The sequence below is a fragment of the Dipodomys merriami genome, unplaced genomic scaffold, assembly GCF_024711535.1.
Source record: "Dipodomys merriami isolate MVZ:Mamm:240054 unplaced genomic scaffold, mDipMer1.0.p SCAF_2, whole genome shotgun sequence".
Lineage (NCBI taxonomy): Eukaryota > Metazoa > Chordata > Mammalia > Rodentia > Heteromyidae > Dipodomys > Dipodomys merriami.
This window is the reverse complement of record NW_027203381.1, coordinates 58,165,341-58,187,652: the sequence shown is the minus strand read 5'-3', so window position 1 is coordinate 58,187,652 and position 22,312 is coordinate 58,165,341. Positions and strand designations below refer to the sequence as shown.

Genomic DNA, 22,312 nt, shown 5'->3' with positions numbered 1-22,312 from the left:
ATGAGCTTAATTGAATTCATGTTTAATAATTACAGGCACCGTGCCCCCCTTCCCCCTGCCCAGGCAGCAGCAGGGGTGGTGCAGGGGCTGGGGCATTTGCCCCCAGCAGCGAGGACGGCAGTCCCAAGAGTGATTTTCAGAAAATAAAAAAGGACCCCCAGGGGCAGGTGGTGGTGCCCCCCCCCCAAGACACACCAAATTTTCAAGACTTTATATATAATATATCTCTGTGCCCCAGGGGGAGGAAGGGGACACCTGACAGCATCCTGGAGGGGGGGGCCCCAGGCAGCCCTAAGCCATCCTGCCTCATCAGCCACTTTATTAGCTCAGACACATCGCACTACAGGCACCCACCGCCACTGCCGCCGCCGCTGCTACCCCCCTGCAGTCCAGACGGCTGGCCGGGCCATCCTTGTGTCCATGGGGCTCCAAGTCCCCAACCCCACCCGCCCTCAGTTGTGGTCAGACTCTTCCTCCTCTGCCTCACGAAGCCAATTGAAGAAGGCTGTGACAGACTTAAGGGCCACGCCCTTGCCCTGCTGCTCAGCAGGGTCCTTGCTGCTCTCCCAGCTGTAGAAAGCATCCTCCTTCACCACGTCCTCGTCATATAGAGCATCAAAGAACGTCCGAAGCAGGTCTGCAAGTTATCAGAACAAAAATTAGAGGTGACTGGACATAGCTCTTGCCAGACTGTCCCTAGGGATCCCTTTTCAAGCTTCACTGTTAAAAAACAAGACCCTGACCTACCATCTTGAAATCTGTGCCTGGCCATTCCAGAGTGACTAGGCAGGCCTCTGACAGGATGCCAATCATATGATCTAAGAGACTGTGCATAGAAATGAGTCAGTTGGCCATAAAAAACAAACCAGGCTTAGTGGTTCACACCTGTAATCTCTGTACTCAGGAGACCGAGGCAGATGGGGAGTCTGCATGCTGCTTCGGCTACAACCTCGCAAGCTTACCCTTCATCACTTTTAGTGGCTTCAAATTTCTCCACTTGTATTATACTTAATGGTAGGAAATTATATAGATAGGGTATTCCTGAATTTGGGAAACTCAGACGTCCCAGTTATATTACTCACAAATGTAGCTGGAAAGTCCACTGGCCCCTGAACAGGTCCCCTCTCTGGCCTGCATACTTCTAAAGGTGCTACATCCTTTGCCATGAACTTAAAGCATCCCCTTACTCTTTTTTCTTCACCACTGGTCACTAAGGGACTAGGTTTCGAGGCTTTGTTTTATAATTCCCCAAACTCTCTCTCATTCTTCACACTGCACTACTAATCCTTCCAAACCTAACTTCATGCTCCTAAAAAGAGAGGCCACCAGTGGCTCACACCTGTAATCCTAGTCACTCAGGAGGCTGAGAGCTGAGGATCTTGGTTCAAATCTAGCACAGGCAGGAAAGTCTGTGAGACTCATTTCCAATTAACTACCAGAAAACCGGAAGTGGCCCTGTGGCTCTAGTGGTAGAGCATTCACCTTGAGCTGAAGAGTTCAGGGACAACTCCCAAGTCCAGGGTTCAAGCCCCACAATGGACGACCGCTCCCCCCTCCCCTCCCCCTGCCAAAAAAAAAAGAGGCAGAATAAATGAAACAAATAAACTACTGGATCTCAAGTCCTTATCAGGTGAAAATCCTAAATCATAAGCTGCAAGCCAGGACATTTCTCAGGGCATTCCACCTTAAGTCCACAAACACTGCTTGTGGCTGCCTCACACAGCAATGGCAAGCATATTCTTTTCCCATACTGGTGCTTAGACATTAGGTGTACCCATCCAGAGAACCCTATACACTCAATTATCCACTTGCCCTACATATGCAAGCCCAACGTTTTCCATCTACACAATTTTTTCTCGTTTTTTTTTTTTTTTGGGGTGGTGGTTGTTTTAAATCCCCTTCTTGTCTCAGTCAAGTATTCCAGTCCTTTCCAATCCAGATTGGCCTTGACTTTATTTAATTGGTCCAATACCAGGACCGTAAATCAAGGCCTGGGTGCTGTCCCTGAGCTCTTTTTGCTCAAGGCTAGCAGGGAGTCACAGCTCCATTTCCAGCATTTTTTTTTTTTAGGGGGGAGAGGTGATTAACTGGAGTTTAAGAGTCTCATGGACTTTCCTGCCCTCACTGGCTTCAAACCTTGATCACTGCAATCCTCTCATCTCAACCTCCTCTGTAGCTACAGCTAAGGTTGCAGGTATGAAAAACTGGTGCCTGTCCTAGCCTTGACATTTTCTATTTCAAAAGCCAATTTTCACATCTGCTTCTACCATTCTGTAGCAGTCAACCATTTTTTCTGGCCTTCTCCCATGGGACTCCCTCTTCAAGTCTGTGTGACTAAACGCTGTCCAGCTTCATTTCCTAAATATCTCTTAAATCTGCTCTTCTCCCCCATCTCTCTCCACTGTCACCAGGAAGGCCAAACTTCTAGATCTCACTGAATTCAGTCATCCCCTACCCCTACTGTAGCCAATCAATTCCTTCATTCCAACCCCTAAGTCCTTATCCTACCCCTAAGGTCAAAGTTCAGAACTCCTGATATGGACCTGAACAACCCAGCCCAGTCTCCTTCCAGCCTATGACCTCAATCACAACTGGTCACTGCTTTCCTCACAATGGCCTTCCCTCAATAGCTCTTTTCCAGCATTGTATTTCTTACAACTCAGGACAGTGCCCTCATTTTCAGAGCTCCCCTTCCCCTCTCACTTAGCTAATTCCTACCCATCACCCACCAGACCCACATCCCAGCACTGATCACTCAAAGTCTCTGACTGCAGCACAGCACAGAAACTGCTACACTTCCTTGCTTTAACTCAACATCTGGATACATACCTAACTGCTCACCTAAGCCTCATTGTGGAAAAAATGAGAATAATACCATCTATCCTAAACAACCTCTGTAAAAGAAACGAGAGGCAAGGTGAGCAGATCATTTCAGCCTTGTGCCAGGCAGAGAGGCACATGATATGGAAAGATGCTATACTTAATCATCTCTGTACTTTGGGCACCTAACAGATGGCTAGGCACAAAGCAGGCAGTAAATCTGCCTTTAAGGTTGTGACTAACTCCTTCCACGTATAGGCAAAGAAACAAGATGAAGGAATCAACCAAGGGATTCTGTTTTCCAATGACTACCCATTTTTGCACTGAGCACCTTCCATGACTGCCCCTCTGCTATCTGGCATCCCCTCAACCCCACCTCCATCCCTGTAGCCTGGCTCTTACTGGCAGGCTGTTCTAAGGTCACTACAAGGGCCTGGAGGGCATAGAGCGCTTGCAGCTCCTTCTGTTCATCACACAGGTATTTCTGTAGCAGTCTTGCTCGCGCTTTCAGCACTGCAACATCCACTCGGAGAGGAGTCTCAACTGTAGGAAAGAAGACAGGAGTAAATGGAGTAACTCAAACTTAGCTTGGTTCAGTCCTAGGAAGACAAGACCTCTTTCCCTCCATTATTCTATTGGGCCCAACTCTGCCCCTTCCCATCTCCCTGGCTTCTCTTACAGATAATTGCAGAATAGCAGACAGTTGTCATGAGGGCTCGAACTAATGTATTGGATGCTATCTGTTGCTCATTTAGGTTGGCCTGTACAAAAGAAATAAACAGCCCGTAAGTTCTGAATCATGTCCAGTATGTTTCCACTCTTTTAACACTGACTTATCCCAAGAAATACCTTTCCTTTACCCTTCCCAACCTCCAGGAGAACTGTACCTCTATCCAGTCGAACACCCGCTGGTTACCGTTGCCCTCCTTCAGCAGCTTCTCCAGCTGCCTTCTGAGTTCCTCGAAAGCAAGTGCCCTCTGCCCAGGAATTTCAGGCTCCTCTCCCAGGGTATACTCTACCTTCTGCAATCAAAAGGGCCCCCCCAGTGAGAGGTCAAGTGCATAGTGTGAAAGATAAGGGAAGTGGCCAGCCTCAAATGTTAGAATTACACAAATCCTAGCCTCAAACCTGTTCAGCAATGAATGCACCAACGTCCTGGCCTTCAGGTAGAAATTCCTTCCAGCTGAGCCCAGCCTCTCGCCACAGCATCCCCACCTTTTTGGGACCCTGGGAAACACAAGATTCAAGAAATATTTTTCTCCAAAACTCCACCATTTTCAGAATAGTCATCCACCATACATTTTCCAGTGAAAGCCCACCAGTATAACTAAGAATGCTACATAGATACCAGACAGGCTGAGGGACTGTGCCTTGCCTAGTGCACAGCATTCACTAAGAACTCATCCAGTACACAACAGTGCTGACAAAGGGTTAAGGAGATAACTTAGAGGCCACTAGGGAAAATGTCAATTAGCTTTGTAAAACTCTCAATACTCAAATCCAAGTATTTAATCCTGTCTTCCAATCTCATCTACAGTTCTTTTCTAAAACAGCTTTGTTTTTCATTTATCTTTGGTACAAATGTTTATTGGGGGAAAAAAAAATGACTGTGATAAGTATGCCTGTTTCCTAAGTTGAGAAAATCTTAGAAGCAGTACCACCTCAATGCTAACAGAATCCAGAACAGTAGTCTCAATCCAAAGTTTCATTCCTCCATGTTCCAGGTAACTGAATTCTTCTGAAACTACACATCCATCTTCTAATTACCACTATGTACCACACCCAACTTGCCTTTCTCCATCTTTCCACCATTTATTTTATACTCATCAGACATGAATTAACTTTCTTTTTTATTTTGAAGTAATGGGGTTTGAACTCAGTCATTTCTTTTTTCTCTACCAACTTGTTTCATGACTATATTTTATTCACCATTGTATTCCCAACATTCAGTATATTCAATGTTCAAAGAAACACTACTCCAACAAGTAAATTAATCATCGGTCTAGGGTCTTCCATTGTCAGAGTTTATAATTGTCCAATTACATTGGAATTGTCTGAAGCAGACTGTTTCTTAACGTTCCTTCTATCAGGTGCCAACGCAATTCTGCCACCACCAATACTCCAAGACACCAACGCAGAGAAGGAGCCTTCACTTATTGCCACCAGAAGCAGCCAAATCACACGAAAGTATGAACATTATGTCCTGAAGAGCTCACTCACCATGCTTTTGCACAGCAGACCCAGGATCTCTAGCAACAAGGAAGCAGCTTTGCCCATGGGTATCAGTGGCTTTGTAATCTCTCTAAAAGATAAAGTCCCAATGTAGATGACCTCCAGAATCTAACACTACTCCATCCCTTTCCAAACCCAGGCATTCAATCTTCCCACCATCCAGCCTTCACTTCCTCTCTCAATTCCACCAAGGGGGGGACTTACCTGAACAGTTCTCCCATGGGAACCCCACCTTCCTGTAGCATGGGTGTTACCAGTTCTGCCAGGTAAAGCCACACATGGGGGATGTCAATTTCCATGTCCTCAGCCAATTCCAGAGTTTCATAGAGCCTGCATAGGGAATTCAAAGTCAGAGCATTCTAGGAAAAATGGGTCAGGCCTCAACCCTGCTGGTATATTTAGCTAAGGATCAACTGTAGAACCCTTCAGAAACATTTTCTAGACATGGTGTAATCTTCAAGCTAAGGCCACCTTTTCTTTTCTTTTTTTTTTTTTTTTTTTTGGGGGGGGGGGTAGGTCGTGGGGCCTGAACTCAGGATCTGGGCACTGTCCCTGAGCTCTTTAGCTAGCACTCTACCACTTGAGCCACAGCAACACTTCCAGCTTTTTCTGTTTATGTGGTGTTGAGGAATCGAACCCAGGGCTTCATGTATATGAGGCAAGCATTCTACCACTGAGCCACCTTCAAGCCCCCCACCTTTTCTTTTCTTTTTGGTCCGGTTGTGGGGCCTGAACTCTGGGCCTGGGCGCTGTCCCTCAGCTCTTCAGCTCAAGGCTAGTGCTCTACCACTTGAGCCACAGCGCCACTTCCAGCTTTTTTTTCTATTTGCTTATGTGGTGCTAAGGAATCGAACCCAGGGCCTCATGCATGCAATGCAAGTGCTCTACCACTGAGCCAGCTTCCCACACCCCCCCCCCCCCGCCACCTTTTCTTATCCTTGGATGTTTCACATCCCCTAAAAGTTATGTTGACCAATACAGATGAACACACACACACTTTAAAAAAACAAAAGTCAGTTTTCATTATGTAATATAGGCTGGCCTTGAACTCGTGATCTTCCTGCCTTAGCCTAAGATTACAGATATGGGCCCCCATACTCAACAAGGAAAGGATTTTTCTTTTTGTTTTTGTGCCAGTCCTGTAGCTTGAACTTAGAGCCTAAGTACTGTCCTTGAGCTTTTTTGCTCAAGGCTAGCACTCTATCACTTGAGCCACATTTCTATTTTGGGCCTTCTGACAGTTAATCAGAGAAGAGTCTCATGACCTTTCCTACCTGGGCTGGCTTTGAACCATTATCCTCAGATCTCAGCCTCCTGAGCAGCAAGAATTGTAGACAGCGCAATTTGCAGGTTTCCCCCCCCTGGTCCTCGGGCTTGAACTCTAGAGCCTAGACACTATTCCTGAGCTCCTGTTGCTCAAGGCTAGCACTCTACCACTTGAGCTACAGCCTCAATTCTGGCTTTTTCTGTGATTAATTGGAGAAAAGTCTCATGAACTCTGCTATCCAGGCTAGCTTCAAACCACAATCCTCAGATCTCAGCATCTTGAGTAAGTAGGATTACAGGCACAAGCCACCAGCGCCCAGCTTAGAATGATTTCTTAATGTACAAAATGATTATTACAGGGGGAAAAAAAAGATAAAACTTGAACTCATCCACAGACTGAAAGACTAAAATATTGTAAAAGGAAAGTACCCAATTATAAAGGGACAAAGACATGATTCCCCATGTCTTTTTTGGGCAGTACTGACTGAACTTGGAACTTTGCATTTGCTAAGTAAGTACTTAACCATATCTTACCTCTAGCCCTTTTGGCTGTAGGTCATTTTTTAGAGGGTTCTGCACTTCTGGCCAGGCAAGCCGTAGCGTGCTATCCTACCTATGCCTCTCCTGTAGATGTGTACTACAACACTAGGCTTACTTGAGATGGGGGTCTTGATAAATAACTTTTTGTCTAGTCTAGCCCTAAACTGAAATCCTCCCCCATCTATCCCCCTGAGTGGCTGGGATTGAACAGCACTCAGCCTCCCAACCATTTCTTTTTAAGATATGAATCTTCCCATGTGCTGACCATAAACACCATACACAGAATCAGATCATACCCATAATTGAAAAAAAAATTGAAAATGGGGATGAAATTATCCTTAAACCACCCAGGAAGCTTTAATAGTGTAGGCTCAGTGGTAGAACACCAGTTTATAGGATGTGAAAAGTCCCCAGGTCCAATCCCCAAAACCTAACATGGATGAAGAGAGGGCAATAGGAAAAAACACTTAGGAAGTAGGAACAGAGTTACTGAGATAGCTGGAAAGATGGCTGCTTCATCAATATCAGAAATCAAGAAAGGAGAAGGAAAGGAAGGAGAAATGTATACTCTTAATTCACATTTCCAGGGCTCCCACAAAGGGTATGTAAATGTGAGAGGCCTAATGAAGTTGGTCATACCCTTGGTAGTACTGGGCAGTGGAGAGGTGCCCAGCACAGAGCAGCTGATGCAACAGCCGCCCCATATGCTCTCGAGCGATGGTGCTACGCTCCAGTGTGGACTCGATGCCATGCCGCACAAAAATGAAGAGCAAGGAAGGTGAAGCCAGCTCCTGCACACACTGTACTGCCTCCTGATGGGGTAGAGAGCAGAGAAGGGAGAAAGCTGTCACCTACCTAGCCCATGCCTGTTAACATGGCTCCCTCCCTATCCACCTGGAATCTACAATCACTCAGCCCCTGCACTGCTGACCTTCATGTCATTGAGATGGAGGTATTCCTCAATGATGGCCTTGGATTTCTTCCCCAGCTCCTCCTCAGTAAGTGCAGCCTTCGGGGGATTTACTGGAGGCAGGGCAGCTTCTCGCTTCACTGCAGGGGAGGGAGGAGAGAGAACAGACCCCAAATAATCTTCAGTTCCATCTTCTCTTAGCAAAGAGGATCTGGAATTCCCAAGAGACCTGAGGCCAGTTAGTCAAACCAGCCAATAAATACCCTTCTCCTCCACCATTCCTCTCCCAGCTTCTCACCAGTATCTCGTCCGCGATCCTCTGTGAGGCTAGCTGCCTTGCGCAGTCCCTCAGGCTGGGAGGAACGTTCTCTACTCCGCTCCTCCACCTCCTTGCTGAAGCTACGCTTGGTGGCAGGTGTTCTTGCACGGTCAAGCCGGTCCCCACGGTCACCTCCGCGTTCACTCCTCTCTAGTCGGTCTCCCCGGTCCCCAGCTTTCTCACCTCGTTCTCTGCTCAAGCTACTCCTGGAAGATAGACACATTGTTTCTCAACTGTACACAGTTCATACCTACATCAGACTGCCTGGGGAACTACTCAGGTCTCATTCTTGGCAACAAGAACGTGCCCATACTTTAAGGTAAGAGAAATTCTCATGACAAGGCAACAACCAAATAATAGTACTTTTAGTGCAAAAACAAAACCTCTAGGAGCCTTACCTCTGTACAACCCGTCGGTTATCTGTGCTTTCTGTGGGTACTGCTTGTTGAAGGGCTGAGAAGCGATTCAAGGTACTAGTAGCTGGACGAGCAGCTTCTGATGCTGGGAAAGCAAACAACCAATTTTTTAAAGTTTCTTAATGGGCTAGGAAGATGGCTCAGTGGTAGAGTGCTTGCCTTGCATGCATGAGACCCTGGGTTCCATTTCTCATCACCACATAACAAGAAAAAGCCAGAAGTGGCGCTGTGGCTCAAGTGGTAGGGTGCTAGCCTTGAGCTGAAGAGCTGAGGGACAGCACCCAGGCCCAGAGGTCAGGCCCCACGATCAACAAAAAAAAAAAGGAAAAAGAAAATTTTTTTTCTTAAGCCAGGAGTTGGTGGGTCACATCTGTAAACCTAAGACTAAGGAGAATCAAGCAAGGTTAGAAACCAGCCTGGGTAGAAACCTTTGAAATTTATTACCAATTAATAAGTATCCAGAAGCTAGTGGTTCATGCTTATAGTCCTAGCTAATCAGGAGGCTGGCTGAGTTTTCAGTATCTCAGTTCAAAGCCAGCCTAGGCAGGAAAGTCTGGCCAGGCCCTGAGTTCAGGCCCAGGACCAGCCCAAAAATAAGCAAAAATCCCATATAAGCAAAATCCTAGCCTGGAGGAGTGAAACATCTGAGGCTCTAAAGATAACTGAAGTTCTAGTTATGAACAAAAAAGCTAAAATAAAATGCAAGGACCTGAGTTCAAGCCCCAGTACCAGCACCAAAAAACAAAAAACAAACCCTCTTTCTTATATTCTATATTCTCTTAACTTGCTAGTTTATGACACTTGGCCCATCACTAACAATAAAGTAGCATGGATGGTTCCTTGTATCACACATGTACTTCTGCTTTGGCTGCCCTCCTTGATGGGGCTCAGATTAAACAAACCGGTTCATACCTGCATCAGAGGTCTTAGCTCCTGAACCCCCACTACTGCCTTTGCCCCAGCTCAATCGTCCTCCAGGTGCAAAAAGCTGGTTGTTAGAATCAATGGAGCCAGGCTGTAGAAGGAAAGAATAAAAGCACATGTCCGTCCCAGCTAGAGCACTTACTCAGCACCACTACACACAGCCATACAAGTAGGGAGTAGCCAGATCAGGGAAGAGGCATAATAAAATGTAATTTACTTTTTGAATTTTCTCAATCACTTAAGCCCTATGAAAAACTATTCTTGGTCCATACGATGTACACACCCATCCACTAGATTTGATGTGTATGTCAGCTTTCCCAGACCAATGTGAACAAAACTTATAGCTGACAGCATTCTCACAATCTCATCAAGCTTTAAGCAATCTAACCAGTTAGTCTAAGAATAGAAACTCAGCTGTTACCTCCCCAACCTTAGGGTTAGCTAATGCTTTCTTGATCTTTTTACCCTATGCCTCACAAGCATTACCTCTTCCAAAATACACCTCTTACCTTTGTGATTTTGGTGAGTCGTGAGGTGTCAATGGGGCGGCTGCCTTTGCTGATGGGGACTGTGTTCCAGCCACCATCATCCACAAGTGGGAGGCCTCGGCCTGAGACAAAAAAGGGCCATACTGAAATAATGAGTAAATCCTAGCAGACCTTTCTTCAGTCCACTCTAAGCTCCATTCCTCAGATCCTCAGTTCCATCATGGGGTCTCAGTGGCCCAGACACGTGGCACTAACAGGAAGTCATCAGAGGAAATCACAACTTCTTAATCGCTTTCAATACCCCCTTCCTCCCTCAGTTTTAGCCTCAGACTTACTAATGGGTGGGCCTGGAGGACCACCCCGTCGCTTATCGCTGCCCTTGGCCATGAGCTGCTGCACTTTGATGTGTTCCCGATGCTCTTCCATCTCAGCTTCCTTGTGGATCTGGTCAATGGTCTTGGGACCCTGATCCCCTCGGCGTGGCACCCAATTGCTCTGTGTGAACAGGACAGTTGTAGTTCAAAGAATTTGATGGTATCAGAACTGAGGGCAGCAGACTCAGGAAAGACACATACCTGCCGCAGATCTAGCACATCCTGAAGCATAAAACGGATGCGAGATGAAGTCTTCTTTTCTTTAATGATTTTCTCCATCTGGTTGAAATACTGATCCATTCGGGGCTAGAAAGATACAAAGGGATCAGGAAACTCTAGCATTTCTCCAACCCTGGCTAAGCAGCCCTAGTTCATCAGTCTAAGAAGGATCTCATGTGCAACAGGTGCTATTACCTAACATCCTAGGACCCCTACCTTGGCTTTTGCAAAGTCCAGGTCTTTGCCAATGGTAGTAAGCAGACGACAAAGGCACTCCAGGGACTCTTCATCATGGTTCTTAAGTAGTTTGACCACGCAGTCATGCATTATTGCCTCAGTTAACATCTTCAGTTTGAATAACTCCCCAATAAACTTGATATTTCCTAAAGAACGCCTCCGGGCTATGTCCCGCGCCTCTTCCAGCTCTTCCTTCAGGCGGCCCCGTTCTTCTGCCTGCCAGTCATAGGGCAGGAATCATGTCAAAAAGACACCTATTAGTAACCAGGTGCAGAAGCAGCTCAAGTCTGTAATTCTAGCTACATGAAAAGTTGCGACGATCAGGGGATCAAGATTTGAGGCCAGCCCAGACCAAAAAAAAAAGTTCACAAGACTCCACACCTCAATCATTCCACCTATGGGGAAAGCACAATGGCTGGGCACAGTAGATAGATGTAGATCTATCTACCATCCCAGTGATGTGAAGGAATCACCAATAGGAGGACCACAGCCCAAGCCAGCCTGGTCATAAACCAACATTATTATTGCAAAATAAACCATCACAAAAAGAGCTAGCAGAACGATTCAAGTGGTAGAGTACCTGCATGGCCAGTGAAAGTTCAATCCCTAGGCCTTAAAAAAAAAAAAGTCACCCAGCCACATGGCTAAAATCTTTCTTTCACTTTTCTTTTTTTTTTTTTTTGTCAGTCATGGGGCTTGAACTCTGGGCTTGGGCGCTGTCCCTCAGCTCTTCAGCTCAAGGCGAGCGCTCTACCACTTGAGCTACAGCGCCACTTCCAGTTTTCTAGTGGTTTATTGGAGATAGGAGTCTCACGGTCTTTCCTGCCCGGGCTGGCTTTGAACCGCGATTCTCAGATCTCAGCCTTCTGAGTAGCTAGGATTACAGGCGTGAGCCACCGGCGCCCAGCTTTCTTTCACTTTTCTATCTGAATATCCAGCCTAGCAGAAACAATCATGTTCTGGGGGCAGAGAAAAAAATCCTCCCTAAGTTATCACAGTATCAGAAAACAATCATGCCTTCAAGAACCTCCTAAATCATCACTACCTCCATCCCATCTAGAGCTGAATATCACCTGGGTTGGGAGAAAGGGAGTTGGTAGGGAGAGAAAATTAACAGTAGACTTTCTCACCGTAGCAGCTTCATCCATCTCTTTTTGCTTTTTTTCAAAGACTTCATCATCATCTTTGTCTTTTTCAAACTCTTTCTGACATCTATTCAACAAGAGTTTTCGGAAGTTGACAGTCACTGTTGGCTTTTCTGTAGTGGGCACTTTCAGCTACAGGTAAAGAAAAATGTCACACTCAGACTAGCTAGGAAAAGCCTTCCAAGTCTAACAAACTAACCTGAAGACCTCTGGCTATGGCTCTGCTCCCTACTGGGAGCAAAGACTGGAGGGGAAAGCCAAGAAGCTGCTTTGACTCCTGGAGCCATGGGAAGTTAAACTAAGAAATCTAAAAACAGTGGAAACTCACCGCCATGAGACAGCGGCACATGTTGGCATAGGCCACAGAGAAGTTAGGCTCTGAAATAGCCTTCTCAAAGATGAGGTCTATGACTCCTTTGAGGCGTTCCTCAGTATCAATGGCCAGCTGTGTCACCTGCTTCATCAGCTGCTGGAACATCTGGGGTGTCAGCTTATTCAGGATGGAACGTACCCTGCGGAACAGGTCCTGTAGGGATGAGGGGACAGAAGATGGAGGAACCAGTGAAGTTCTGATAAACAGAAGTTGTTGGAAATGGGCAATGCAGTAGGGCTGAGATATTACTAATAAAGATCAATAGGTACAAAAGAATATAACTAACATGAGCTTATGTTGCTGACCTTGAGGTGTAGAAATAGAGACCAAAAGCAGGACTTGCCAGTACCTGGGTTTTGCTGCCATCAGCATCTTCTTCCCCTCGGTCTTTATCAGCTGCTGTCCGTTTGCTGCTGGGTTTCCAAGCCTTCTCTGCTTTGTTCAGTTTTATATCTTCAGTCATTAACACAGTGGCAATGATCTTGCGTGGTTCTTTTCGGAGGCCCTGCTGAGAGCGCCTGGGTCCCAGGCCAGCCTGCTAAGCAAAAGATGGGGACAAGTGAAGAGACAACCAATGAGCTTATGAAATCCCACTACCACCCATTTGATCTTCGAGGTATAGTTGTCCCCACCCTGCAAGACATCTTCAAGACTCCACTCCTTTACCCATCTACCCCTCCAGTAAATCCCACTCACCGGCCCTCGGGGAAGCTCCCCACCTGGCCCACCCCTTGGGGGCCCCCGGTTGCTAATAGTTGGTCGGCCAAGGTTGGCAAAGGATGGAGTGAAGTCTGGGCCACAGTTTATGCCAGGTAGTCTGGAGGGATCCAGTGGCCGCAATGGTGTTTTATTGGCCTGTAAAGAACACATGAATATCTTAGAAGCAGGGTACATCTACTAATGACTCTTCTTTCTTGACCTTGGGTTCCTTTGCAGTCCAAATTTACCTCCTTTCCCCACTAACCTTGTCCAGCACCACATCAGTGATATGAGGCAATCCCTCTGGCTTCTGCATACTGGCAAAGATGAACTGGAAGCCAAGCAGGAACTCCCGGTCGTAACGCTTCTTCTCCTCAAGGTTTAGAGGCTTCCACTGATCTGAAAGAGAAGATGCTTCAGTCATACCCATCTCCCAGGGTCTCGGGCATAATGTCCAACCATTGTGCCATTCCTTCAGCATACCTGACTTATATTCATACTTCTGTTCCCCAGGCTGGATATTCTCAGCATTATGAATTTTGTCTTCCTTGGAGTCCCAGGTCTCATCTGCTTCTTCAGGCCGTGGGGGCACACTGTTACCCTCAGACTCTGGGCCTGGGTTATTGCCTGCAGGAGGCTGATTCTCCACCTCTGGTACTGCTGGGTTCACCTGTAACCATATAACACCAGTTTTGGTTGCATCATTGCTACTATCCATACCCTAACTCTCTGCCCTCTGACCTATTTGTTATTCCCTTACCTCCTTGAAGGCATCTAGAAGGTCTCCCACAGCCTCCTTCTTATTTAGGTCCTTAATTTTCCGTCTCCTCTTTGGCACAGATACTGCCACTAAAAGAGAAAAAGAAAAGAAAAAGATAGGAATAATTTAAGGAATATCCCTCAAAGGAAAGATGCAAAGCAGCCAGAATATAGTACTTCAAAAGTAAAAAGTATAGTACAGGCTTTAAAAGCCCTCACTCTAGCTCTTAGGTTTCACTATAAGGGATTCCACAACCCAGATGCAACGAAGAGAAGGAGCCCAACTCATCTTCACCATCCAGCCATACTTCACCTTGGATGGCGGCCGCTGCTTCCAAATTCTGGGACAAATGTGCAGAGACAGGGGTGCTTTCCGAGGGGAGTTCCTCTTCTCCCTTCTCATTCTCCACTTCAGCTCCTTCTTCTTCTTCCTCCTCCTCCTCCTCCTCCTCCTCCTCTTCTTCCTCTATTTCCTCCTCCTGGGCAGGGGAAGTAGCTGGAGGAACTGGAGTGCCAGAGAGGATGGTGGGGGGGGCCACTGATGCGATAGCCTCTTTGGCCTGTTCCTCGGGCTCACTGACTGGGCTTAAGTCCACAGCTGGTGGTGAGGGGGCTCCATTGAGCAGTTCCTCAGGTTGGGCAGTAGGAGCAATAAGCACAGGGGATTCAGAAGGGCACGCAGGAAGAGGGGGAGGGGCAAGCTCTGGGCTTGACTCCGCCTCTGGTTCCAGATCCTCAGATGGGACCATGCCATTAGGCTCATGAATTTCCATCTTGTGAGATGCCAGAGGGGTAGGAACCTGGAGAGGACTGGAAGAGAACTCAGATTCTGGAATTGGTTTGCTGAGTGTCACTTCTACTTCCAGTATGGGTTCAGCAAGAGTTGGCTCTGGAGAGAGGCAATATGGCTCCCCAGTTTCACGAGAGATGGGGGTTGATTCTTCTACAGACATCTGTATCATCCCCGTTGTCATAGCGTCCCCAGGAATAGAGAGGACTCCGAGATTAGGCTCAGACCCCGGTTCTAAGATTGGGGGTGGTGATGGGGTTGGAGAAGGTGATGAAGGCTGGGATTCTGAAGGGCTGTGCTCTGGACCAGGCAGCCCTGGCCGGCCCCCAATGACTGTTCCCTGCGACCGGTCATCTGTACCACAGGAAGGAAGAGTGAGTACCCAAATGCAAGCCCTTCATTGCTGCTATTCTTCTTCCTCCCTCCCCCGCCCCTCCCAGCCCCTCCAGCACACCCAAACTTAACACTGACACACTCCTTCCTAATCTCCTCCCACCAAAGCTATTTTCCCTTCTCATCCAAAACCCAGTCCACCTTCAAATCTACCGGAACCTAAGTCATTCTTCTCTGGCACACAGTTCAAAACCACCCCAGCTTCTTGAACTTTGAAACAAGTTTACCCATAAAAGTTCTGTCTTACTGGCTTTCTTACCTGGCCGGACAATGACAGCAACCTGGGGTGTCTCCCCATTAGGTTGAGGCTCCAGACCACCTCCAGTCTGTAGGACACAAAGGGTTACCAAGTTTGCACTGGAGAGTCCTACATCCCTTCTTTACTAGTCATTTATACTTTTACCTCTGCCTATAAATTCAGGAAAGCAAGGAAATAAATCCCTTAGATGAAAGAAAAGATCAAGGGACTTGGGAATCCTGGGCAAACCAACCATCCCAAACAAGGTATGGTTCAGAGAGGAGACAATACCTGTGGAGGGGTGGGTGTGGAGGCAGTACGAGCCCCAGACATGATCTCCTCTGTGATATCCTTCCCTCCTTGGTTTGGATCTCGAATTCGAATCTGGGGAAAGAAAACTATGGGATGAGTGGGAAGGAGGAGCCCACCTCTCCACCTTGCCTCACTCCTAAGACTCTGGGCCAACCCCCCACCCCCTACTGGGAAGCAGGTGGGTGGGTGCCAGAAACCCCATGAGTTCTGTCAACCCATCAGGCTGCTCTTGTATTCACTGGACTAGCCCCCACCCTTAAAGAGACCCTTGACCTCACAGAGCAAACCTGTACATCACAATGCCCCCCCTCCCTCCCTCACCTCTGCCCTACCAGACATCCCCAAGTCAGTGGCTGCACACCCAGGCACCAAGGACCCCCACCTAGCACCCAGCTGGCTCATTTGTGGGCTCACTTGTGGCTAGTCGGTCTGATCTCTGGGGGCAGGGCCCAGATCCAGTGGGTGGAGCCAGGGTGACTCAGCGGCTTCCCCAGCCCTGGCACCCTATTCTGGGCACCACGCCTAAGGCTTGAGGACTGAGCAGAGGCGGAGGCCTCCTGAGCTTCCAGGACTAGGGGGGTGGAGGGGGTGGGGCCACAGAAAACAAACCATTTCCAAGGCAAGCTACCAGAAACCCAAAACCAAGCTTAGTTCTTATGAACACCCAGAGCCCCGTTCTCTTGGTAAATTCCCTGCTAACCATTTTAGTCTTCCCATGAGCTGTTTCTACACTGAAATCTTAGTATCTTGCAAATAACCCAAATAATCCACAGACCTCATTCTCTGCCTACTCTCATCTATGAAGATCTTCAAGTTTTGCTCCTAAGGGCACACTGCCCAATTAATGCCACATCTGAATTCTCCATTCCCAGATATCCCAGAGCCCCTGCTGCTACTCACTGTTTTACGCTCCCTCTTAGGAGCAATCTGGGGTGGCTGGTTCATCAAAACAGGGGCAGGGGCCACGCCAGCAGGAAACTGCTGCACACCTTGGGCTGGGTAGTAGGCGCCAGCTTTGGGGGAGGGAAGACAGAACAGAAGATGGGTGGCAGCGTCAGGGCCCAACCATAATACTAATGCCTGCTTGAACGCCTCCTACCTTAGAACCTCTCATCATATACAGCCAGCCCATTGCCCTGCCCCATCCTCCTCCTCCAGGGAATTAGATGATGTCTGTCAAAGCTGGAGAACCAGTCTGAACTGCGTTTACAAGAATTCCTGACACTGACAGACACACACACACACACACACCTTGTAGGCAGGCACTCCTACCCCACCACACCAGCCAGTAGGATGGCTTATATCTGTCTCTGACCCCATAAGGAACTCATGTATCCACCCTTCCCCAGAAATAAGCACATATACTTTTAACCCAAAGCATACTCAGCTATTTGGCTGGGAATGGGAAAAAAATCCACCAACCCTGATACACTCAAACCTAAGTCTAGCCAGTATCTAGCCCTTTTCAAGGGGCAAGGAAACAAAACGTAACACTATGAACTGGGCCCATGATAAAGAAAAATGAATCCCTAAAGCAATTATCCCTAAAATGGAATATATTTGTATTCTTGTCCACAATTTACACTTGTTTCAGACAAGTGCTACAAATGGCACCAGCTTAAATCATGCACACATATACACAAAACCATACCTGTATTAGATTCATGCTCAATTTTTTTTTTCTGATAGGACTAAACCTCCCAAATCCTGATAACACCCCCCCAACCATGGAAAGAATATCACAGGGAAAAAGCCACTAACAGGCCCTCAAGCTGGAACCTGATCCTACATTTCTTGTGTGGAGATGATTCCAGCTCTCTTGGCAGAAGAGCAAATCTCCCCGACCAATGCCAGTTAAATATTAAGCACCAATCCCTACCACCGATGAACCCTATCATTTTTTTATTTGTTTTTGGTTGTGGGGCTTTAACTCTGGGCCTGGGCGCTGTCTCTAAGCTCTTCAGCTCAAGGCTCGCTCTACCACTTGGGCCAGAGCGCCACTTCTGGTTTTAGGAGTGGTTTATTGGAGGTAAGAGTCTCATGGACTTTCCTGCCCAGGCTGGCTTTGGGGCTGGCTTTGAATGGCGATCCTCAGATCTCAGCTTCCTGAATAGCTAGGATTATTTATAGGTGAGCCGCCAGCACCCAGCAACTATCATTTTTAGACCAAAGCCACACCTAGAAAGCAGATCAGTTTAGAAGCTTCATGGTTGTACTCTCACCTCTGACTCCCTCCCCCTGCTTACCGTAGGTCCCAAACTCAGTAGGGCTTGCACCCGGATAGAAGCCTGGGGCTCCTGGCTGCACAGGGTACTGCTGTGTCGGGACAACATATGTGGAACGCCCCTGGTGGGGGTTGAGGGGAGAAAGAAGGTAAGAGAAGGAGTTGAGGATAGCTATGAAAACCATACAAGTCTACAAAGGCAAAGTAGGGCAAGCTGAGTGTGGACCATGACCAGAAGGAAGCCAGCCTCACTTCTGGAGAAGAGATGGGACAGGTGGGAGAAGATGGGGGTATAAGGGATTATGACTTACAGCCCCTCAGCCTCACCTGTCCAGGGATATAGTAGGCCCCCTGGGAGGCTGAGTAGGAGATCTGGGAAGGGATCATCATTACTTGGGATCCAGCAGGGTAGACATGGGCAGCTGGACCAGGACGGGCGGGGGCTGCACTCTGCACTCGGGAGGCTGCACTGCTGGGGGGCTGGGCCCGGCTAGGGTAGAAATGCTGTCAAGAGGGAGGAAGGCAGTTGGCATCAGGAAAGAAAGTTGACAGCAAAACCAGCATTGAACAATGTCTCTACAGCCTGGAAACTATTGTGTGCTTCAGAGGATGGAGACCAATTCTTATAAGACCCACCTGAACAATGGTTAAGAGGCCTCTTGTACTCAGATATGCCTTCAGAACTCAGAAGAACACTTTGTATTCTATGTATATTTACTCTCTCACTGCCATGCACTCACTGTTATTTTCACTAGTCACTTCACCATTCTACCCATTGCAGAGGCATCCTAATACCCAGATGCATCATGCCTATGTAAGGCCTTTTCAGGCAATATACTCCCCAGCATGCACTGCCCCACCTAAATATGGAGGAGCTAGCTGCTAACATGCAACTATCTCCCAATTTCTGGATACTCTTCAAAAGTTCACCCCTAACATGCATCACAGCCTCACACTGAAGACTTAAACAGCAAACAAATGCCCACCCAGAAGACCCCCCCCAATTCCTTTGTCTAGCCCCCAATTAGGGTGGTAGGGGTGAGACCAGGAAATGGTCCAAGATTAGAAAAGAACATTACCTGCAGAGACCTGAATCCTCCCTGAGAGCAAATGGGGACAGGAAAGAAGAGAATTATCCCCAAGGTGATAAGGGATGGGGGATGAGGCAGGACAAGTATTCTCCCACTTAGGAAGAATGTAGTGAACAGAGAAAAGCAAAAAACAGCTGGAATGCTCATCTCACCACAGCCCAAAGAGAAAACAGAGAAGGGGAATGAAGTAATGGCAACCTCCCAGAGTAATAGAAAGAAATAGGAAAACAAGAGTTGGCAGCAGGGCCCATAGCATGGTCCTCAACTGTCCAAGGCATGAGAACCCCGGTGAGCCATCCTCACTGACTCCACACTCCCCAAGAGGCCAAGCAACATACAGAAGTAATCAACAGCACAAAGTGCAGAGCCGCATAAAGAACAGAGTAACTGTCAGGAAATTGGGGCCAGAAACACAGCCTCCATAGTTTGCATCCTAGGTCCAAACTGACAAGACAGAGCTTTCCACAGTTCCCACCCAGGCCCCCTACTCCCCTCCCCACAGCCCCTCACCTGGCGGGGCTGAGAAGGCGTGTTCATTTGTGTCGCTTGTGGCGTACTGAACACCACCGGTGCAGTCTGCCCCGGGGGAAACGCTGGCTGAAGGGGGAGGGGGGGGAGGGAGACCAGAGTTCAGCAACAGGGGAAGCCAGGGTGGGGCCAAAACCCAAGCTGGTGAAACAAGGGGAGCAGATCCACATACAGCAAGAGCCTCATCAGTCCACATGCCCCCTCCCCAGGACAGCCCCCAGGGATAGCCAGGGTCCCTGTCTCAATTTGGCAGCGGTGCAGCTGCACTTTGCCCTGACAAGATAAGGGTGGGAAAATCCATTGATTGGAACGTGTTCCTGACCGCCTGCCTGGTCTCCCCCACCCCCATCCAGTCCTAATTCCTCCCTAATTACCTGTGGGAGTCCAGGGGATGGGGCGGGTGGGGGGCCTGTGGGCTGTGGAGCTTTGTTCATTTCATTTGGTGCCACATCAGGGTCCCCCCAGCACCTGTTGGGAAACAGTGGAACTCGGAAAGGCGAAGGGACCCAAGCTTAAGGCAAATGGGCTAGGGGAAGGACTGAAGCAAGGGCTGGGTCCAACACGGAGCCCAGGAGGTGCCAAAGGAATGAAGGAGCAGAAAAGATTCAGCCTGTATACCCCACCGACACATTGTCAAGCCCGCATCACCTCCAATCGCTCCCCTCTCCCGCCTGCTGAAATAGCCCCCTCACTCACCCCCTCGGTTAAGAATAAGTCCACGGTGCGGCCTACAGGTTCTGGGCATCCGAGGGCCTGGGGTTGGGAGGTGAGGGGTATCAACCTGGCTCCGCGGGGCCCAAGACCAACCAGACCGGAAATTCCAGGTCTTGCTGGCACCAGGCTCCCAGATCACAAACGAAGCAGGCAGCTTCAGCCGTGGTGTCCCCACCCCCCACTAGGGGACACCGGGTTCGGGGCCTGGCCCACGGGCACACAAGGCACGCCTGCGGCGGGGGCACTCGCGCGGGGCCAGAGGCGAGGCCTGCCGCCGCCCTAGAGAGTAGGCCAGGAAGGGCGGGATTAAGGGCTCTAAGAGACCGGCGGGCGGCGGCCGCGGAGAAGCCGGCTCCAGGCTAGTGAGGGTCGGCCTGGAGGGCGGGCGGGGCTGGGGGCTCCTCCCTGCTCGCCGCCGCCACCTCCCTCCCCGACGCCCTCCCTGCGCGGCGCCGGCCAGTGCCAAAGAACAACGTGTCACTTCCCGGCGGCCCGGCCGCGAAGGGGGGAGGGGGCGGCGGGCCGGCAGCCGCCGAGTCCGTGCCGCGGGCCGCCGGGCCTTCTCCGTGACATCTCGCTGCCAGTGAGCCCGGCGCCCTCCCGGCCCGCGGGACCAGCCCGGCTCGGCCCCGCGCTCCCCCACCCCCACCCAGGCTGGGCCAGGCCCGGCACACGTGGGCCGGGGATCAGGGCCCGGCGGGCCGGGGCCCAGGCTCGGGCCTTGGGGCCGGGACGCCGGGGCAGCGGCGCAGGGTGGCGGGTCCCGGCTCGGATGGCGGCGGATGCGGGGGGAGGGGGTGGGGGGGCCGGGTCGAGCCCGGACATGGCGGCTTTACCTTCAGTCTCCTTCAGTCCGCGCGGCCGAGCCCCACGCAGCCGCACAGACGTAGTCCACAACCATTTCCGGCTCCCCGCACAGATCCCGCTCGGCGGCCACCGCTTCTCCGCAGGCGCAGCCGGCGCCCCCACGTGACCGGCGCAGAGGGCGGAGTCGCGCCGAACTCTCGGCGCCCGAGAGCACATGGGATTTGCTCCGCCCCATCACATGACAGCCACTGCCCGCCCTGTGTCCCCTCCCGAACTTTAGAACTCCCAGAGCGACCCCCCCCCCTTGAGTCGCAGGCAGTTCTTTAGTTCATTCATAGTTTGCTCAAGCATTTATTGAGTGCATACTAAGTGCTAGACAAGGTTTGTTGACCTGGGGCTAAGAAAACTGAAATCTCAACCCTGCCTAAGTAAAGGATGGCAGGTAAAATACCAATAGGCAGCCTTCGAATAAATTTGATCTTTGAAAGGTAAACTAACAAAGGAAATTGTTACCTCGAAAGAGTTTAACCGGTAACTGGAAAAGAAGTTTAAGGAGATGTGTTTTTACAAACATCAGCCATTCCTAGGGAGGGGCAAGTCAGTCATGAAATCTTGAGATTGTGAAAAGCAGCAGCAGAGAATGGAAACTCTAGGGAGAGTTATCTGGGGGCTGGGGGGGGGGGCGGGGGTATTTGTTTTGGTTTTTTGAAACTAGGTTTCATTGGCTTAGAAAGCATGCCCTATCTCCACCTTTAGAGTGCAGGGATCAGAAGTCCTGAACCACTATCTACTGTATTGAGGGTTTGAATCAAACCTCCACTGCTTATTATCTAGCTAGCTAAACAGCCTGTTATCTGCTATTTGTAAATGGGAAAATTTGAAAGCAGGCTCAAATAACTGTGATTTTTCTTACACCCATTATATACACACTATTAGAATGTAACAATTAGTGTTAATCTCATGTGAAAGTCCTTAGAAGTGCCTAGGTAGCTAGCAAAGGATCCTTCCCTTCCACTGATCTCAGTACTGGTCATTTAGGTATGTGATCTCAATCCTCACAGCCTCCCACAAGCAGGCTACATTATTATTCCCACTTTATATGAAGGGCCAAAGCTCAGAGCTGTCTGGAATTGATTCTTCAACTTTACTCCCTAGCTCTTTTCCTGCAATCAGATTGCCTCCTGACATGCAGGACACCACACAGATGAGGGTGGCAATAAAACAGGCTCAAGAATCCCCTCCTCAAATCACCTCTCTGATGAGATGCAGGGTAGCAGCTCTAAAGGAGAGTTTAGTAGGAACCACTAGTGAGAATGAAAATGCTGATCTTATGTTGTTCTATTCACTTGAGGTCTCTGTCATGTAGGGTTCCTTTCTCTGTGATTTCTCTACTCTTCCCCCTAAACAAACTGCATATAGGACAAGGGATTCCTCCCCAACAAATAGTAAATAAAATTCCATTACTGTGTAGTAGCTAACAATGACCCATTAACT

At 49.0% G+C, this 22,312-nt stretch overlaps 1 protein-coding gene and 1 non-coding gene across 6 annotated transcripts; both read right to left on the bottom strand.

Annotated features, from left to right (window-relative positions):
• Positions 1-6: 6 nt before the first annotated feature.
• On the bottom strand, positions 7-20,970 carry Eif4g1 (eukaryotic translation initiation factor 4 gamma 1). Of its 5 annotated transcripts, none has more exons than XM_070029722.1 (34): positions 20,848-20,957; positions 19,994-20,050; positions 19,672-19,765; positions 19,280-19,366; positions 18,758-18,778; positions 18,006-18,182; positions 17,701-17,800; positions 16,355-16,467; positions 15,434-15,526; positions 15,164-15,230; positions 14,035-14,865; positions 13,723-13,811; positions 13,446-13,632; positions 13,228-13,361; positions 12,960-13,118; positions 12,613-12,801; positions 12,219-12,416; positions 11,876-12,022; positions 10,725-10,961; positions 10,491-10,595; positions 10,251-10,410; positions 9,937-10,037; positions 9,416-9,518; positions 8,486-8,588; positions 8,067-8,293; positions 7,790-7,908; positions 7,498-7,670; positions 5,257-5,382; positions 5,041-5,122; positions 3,949-4,047; positions 3,708-3,842; positions 3,500-3,581; positions 3,223-3,363; positions 7-637 (listed from the first exon to the last, which is right to left on the bottom strand). In XM_070029722.1, exons 3-34 carry the CDS (start codon positions 19,729-19,731, stop codon positions 453-455), a joined length of 4,830 nt encoding a protein of 1,609 aa, XP_069885823.1. In that variant the 5' UTR covers positions 19,732-19,765; positions 19,994-20,050; positions 20,848-20,957; the 3' UTR covers positions 7-452. The 5 variants fall into 5 exon arrangements, with proteins under 5 accessions (XP_069885823.1, XP_069885825.1, XP_069885826.1 ...); XM_070029724.1 differs by having other exon boundaries at positions 12,613-12,798; XM_070029725.1 differs by lacking the exon at positions 18,758-18,778 and having other exon boundaries at positions 20,848-20,970.
• Positions 10,113-10,188, bottom strand: LOC138832705 (small nucleolar RNA SNORD66). The gene has a single exon (XR_011373645.1). It is a non-coding gene; the product is annotated as a small nucleolar RNA SNORD66 (small nucleolar RNA).
• Positions 20,971-22,312: the final 1,342 nt, after the last annotated feature.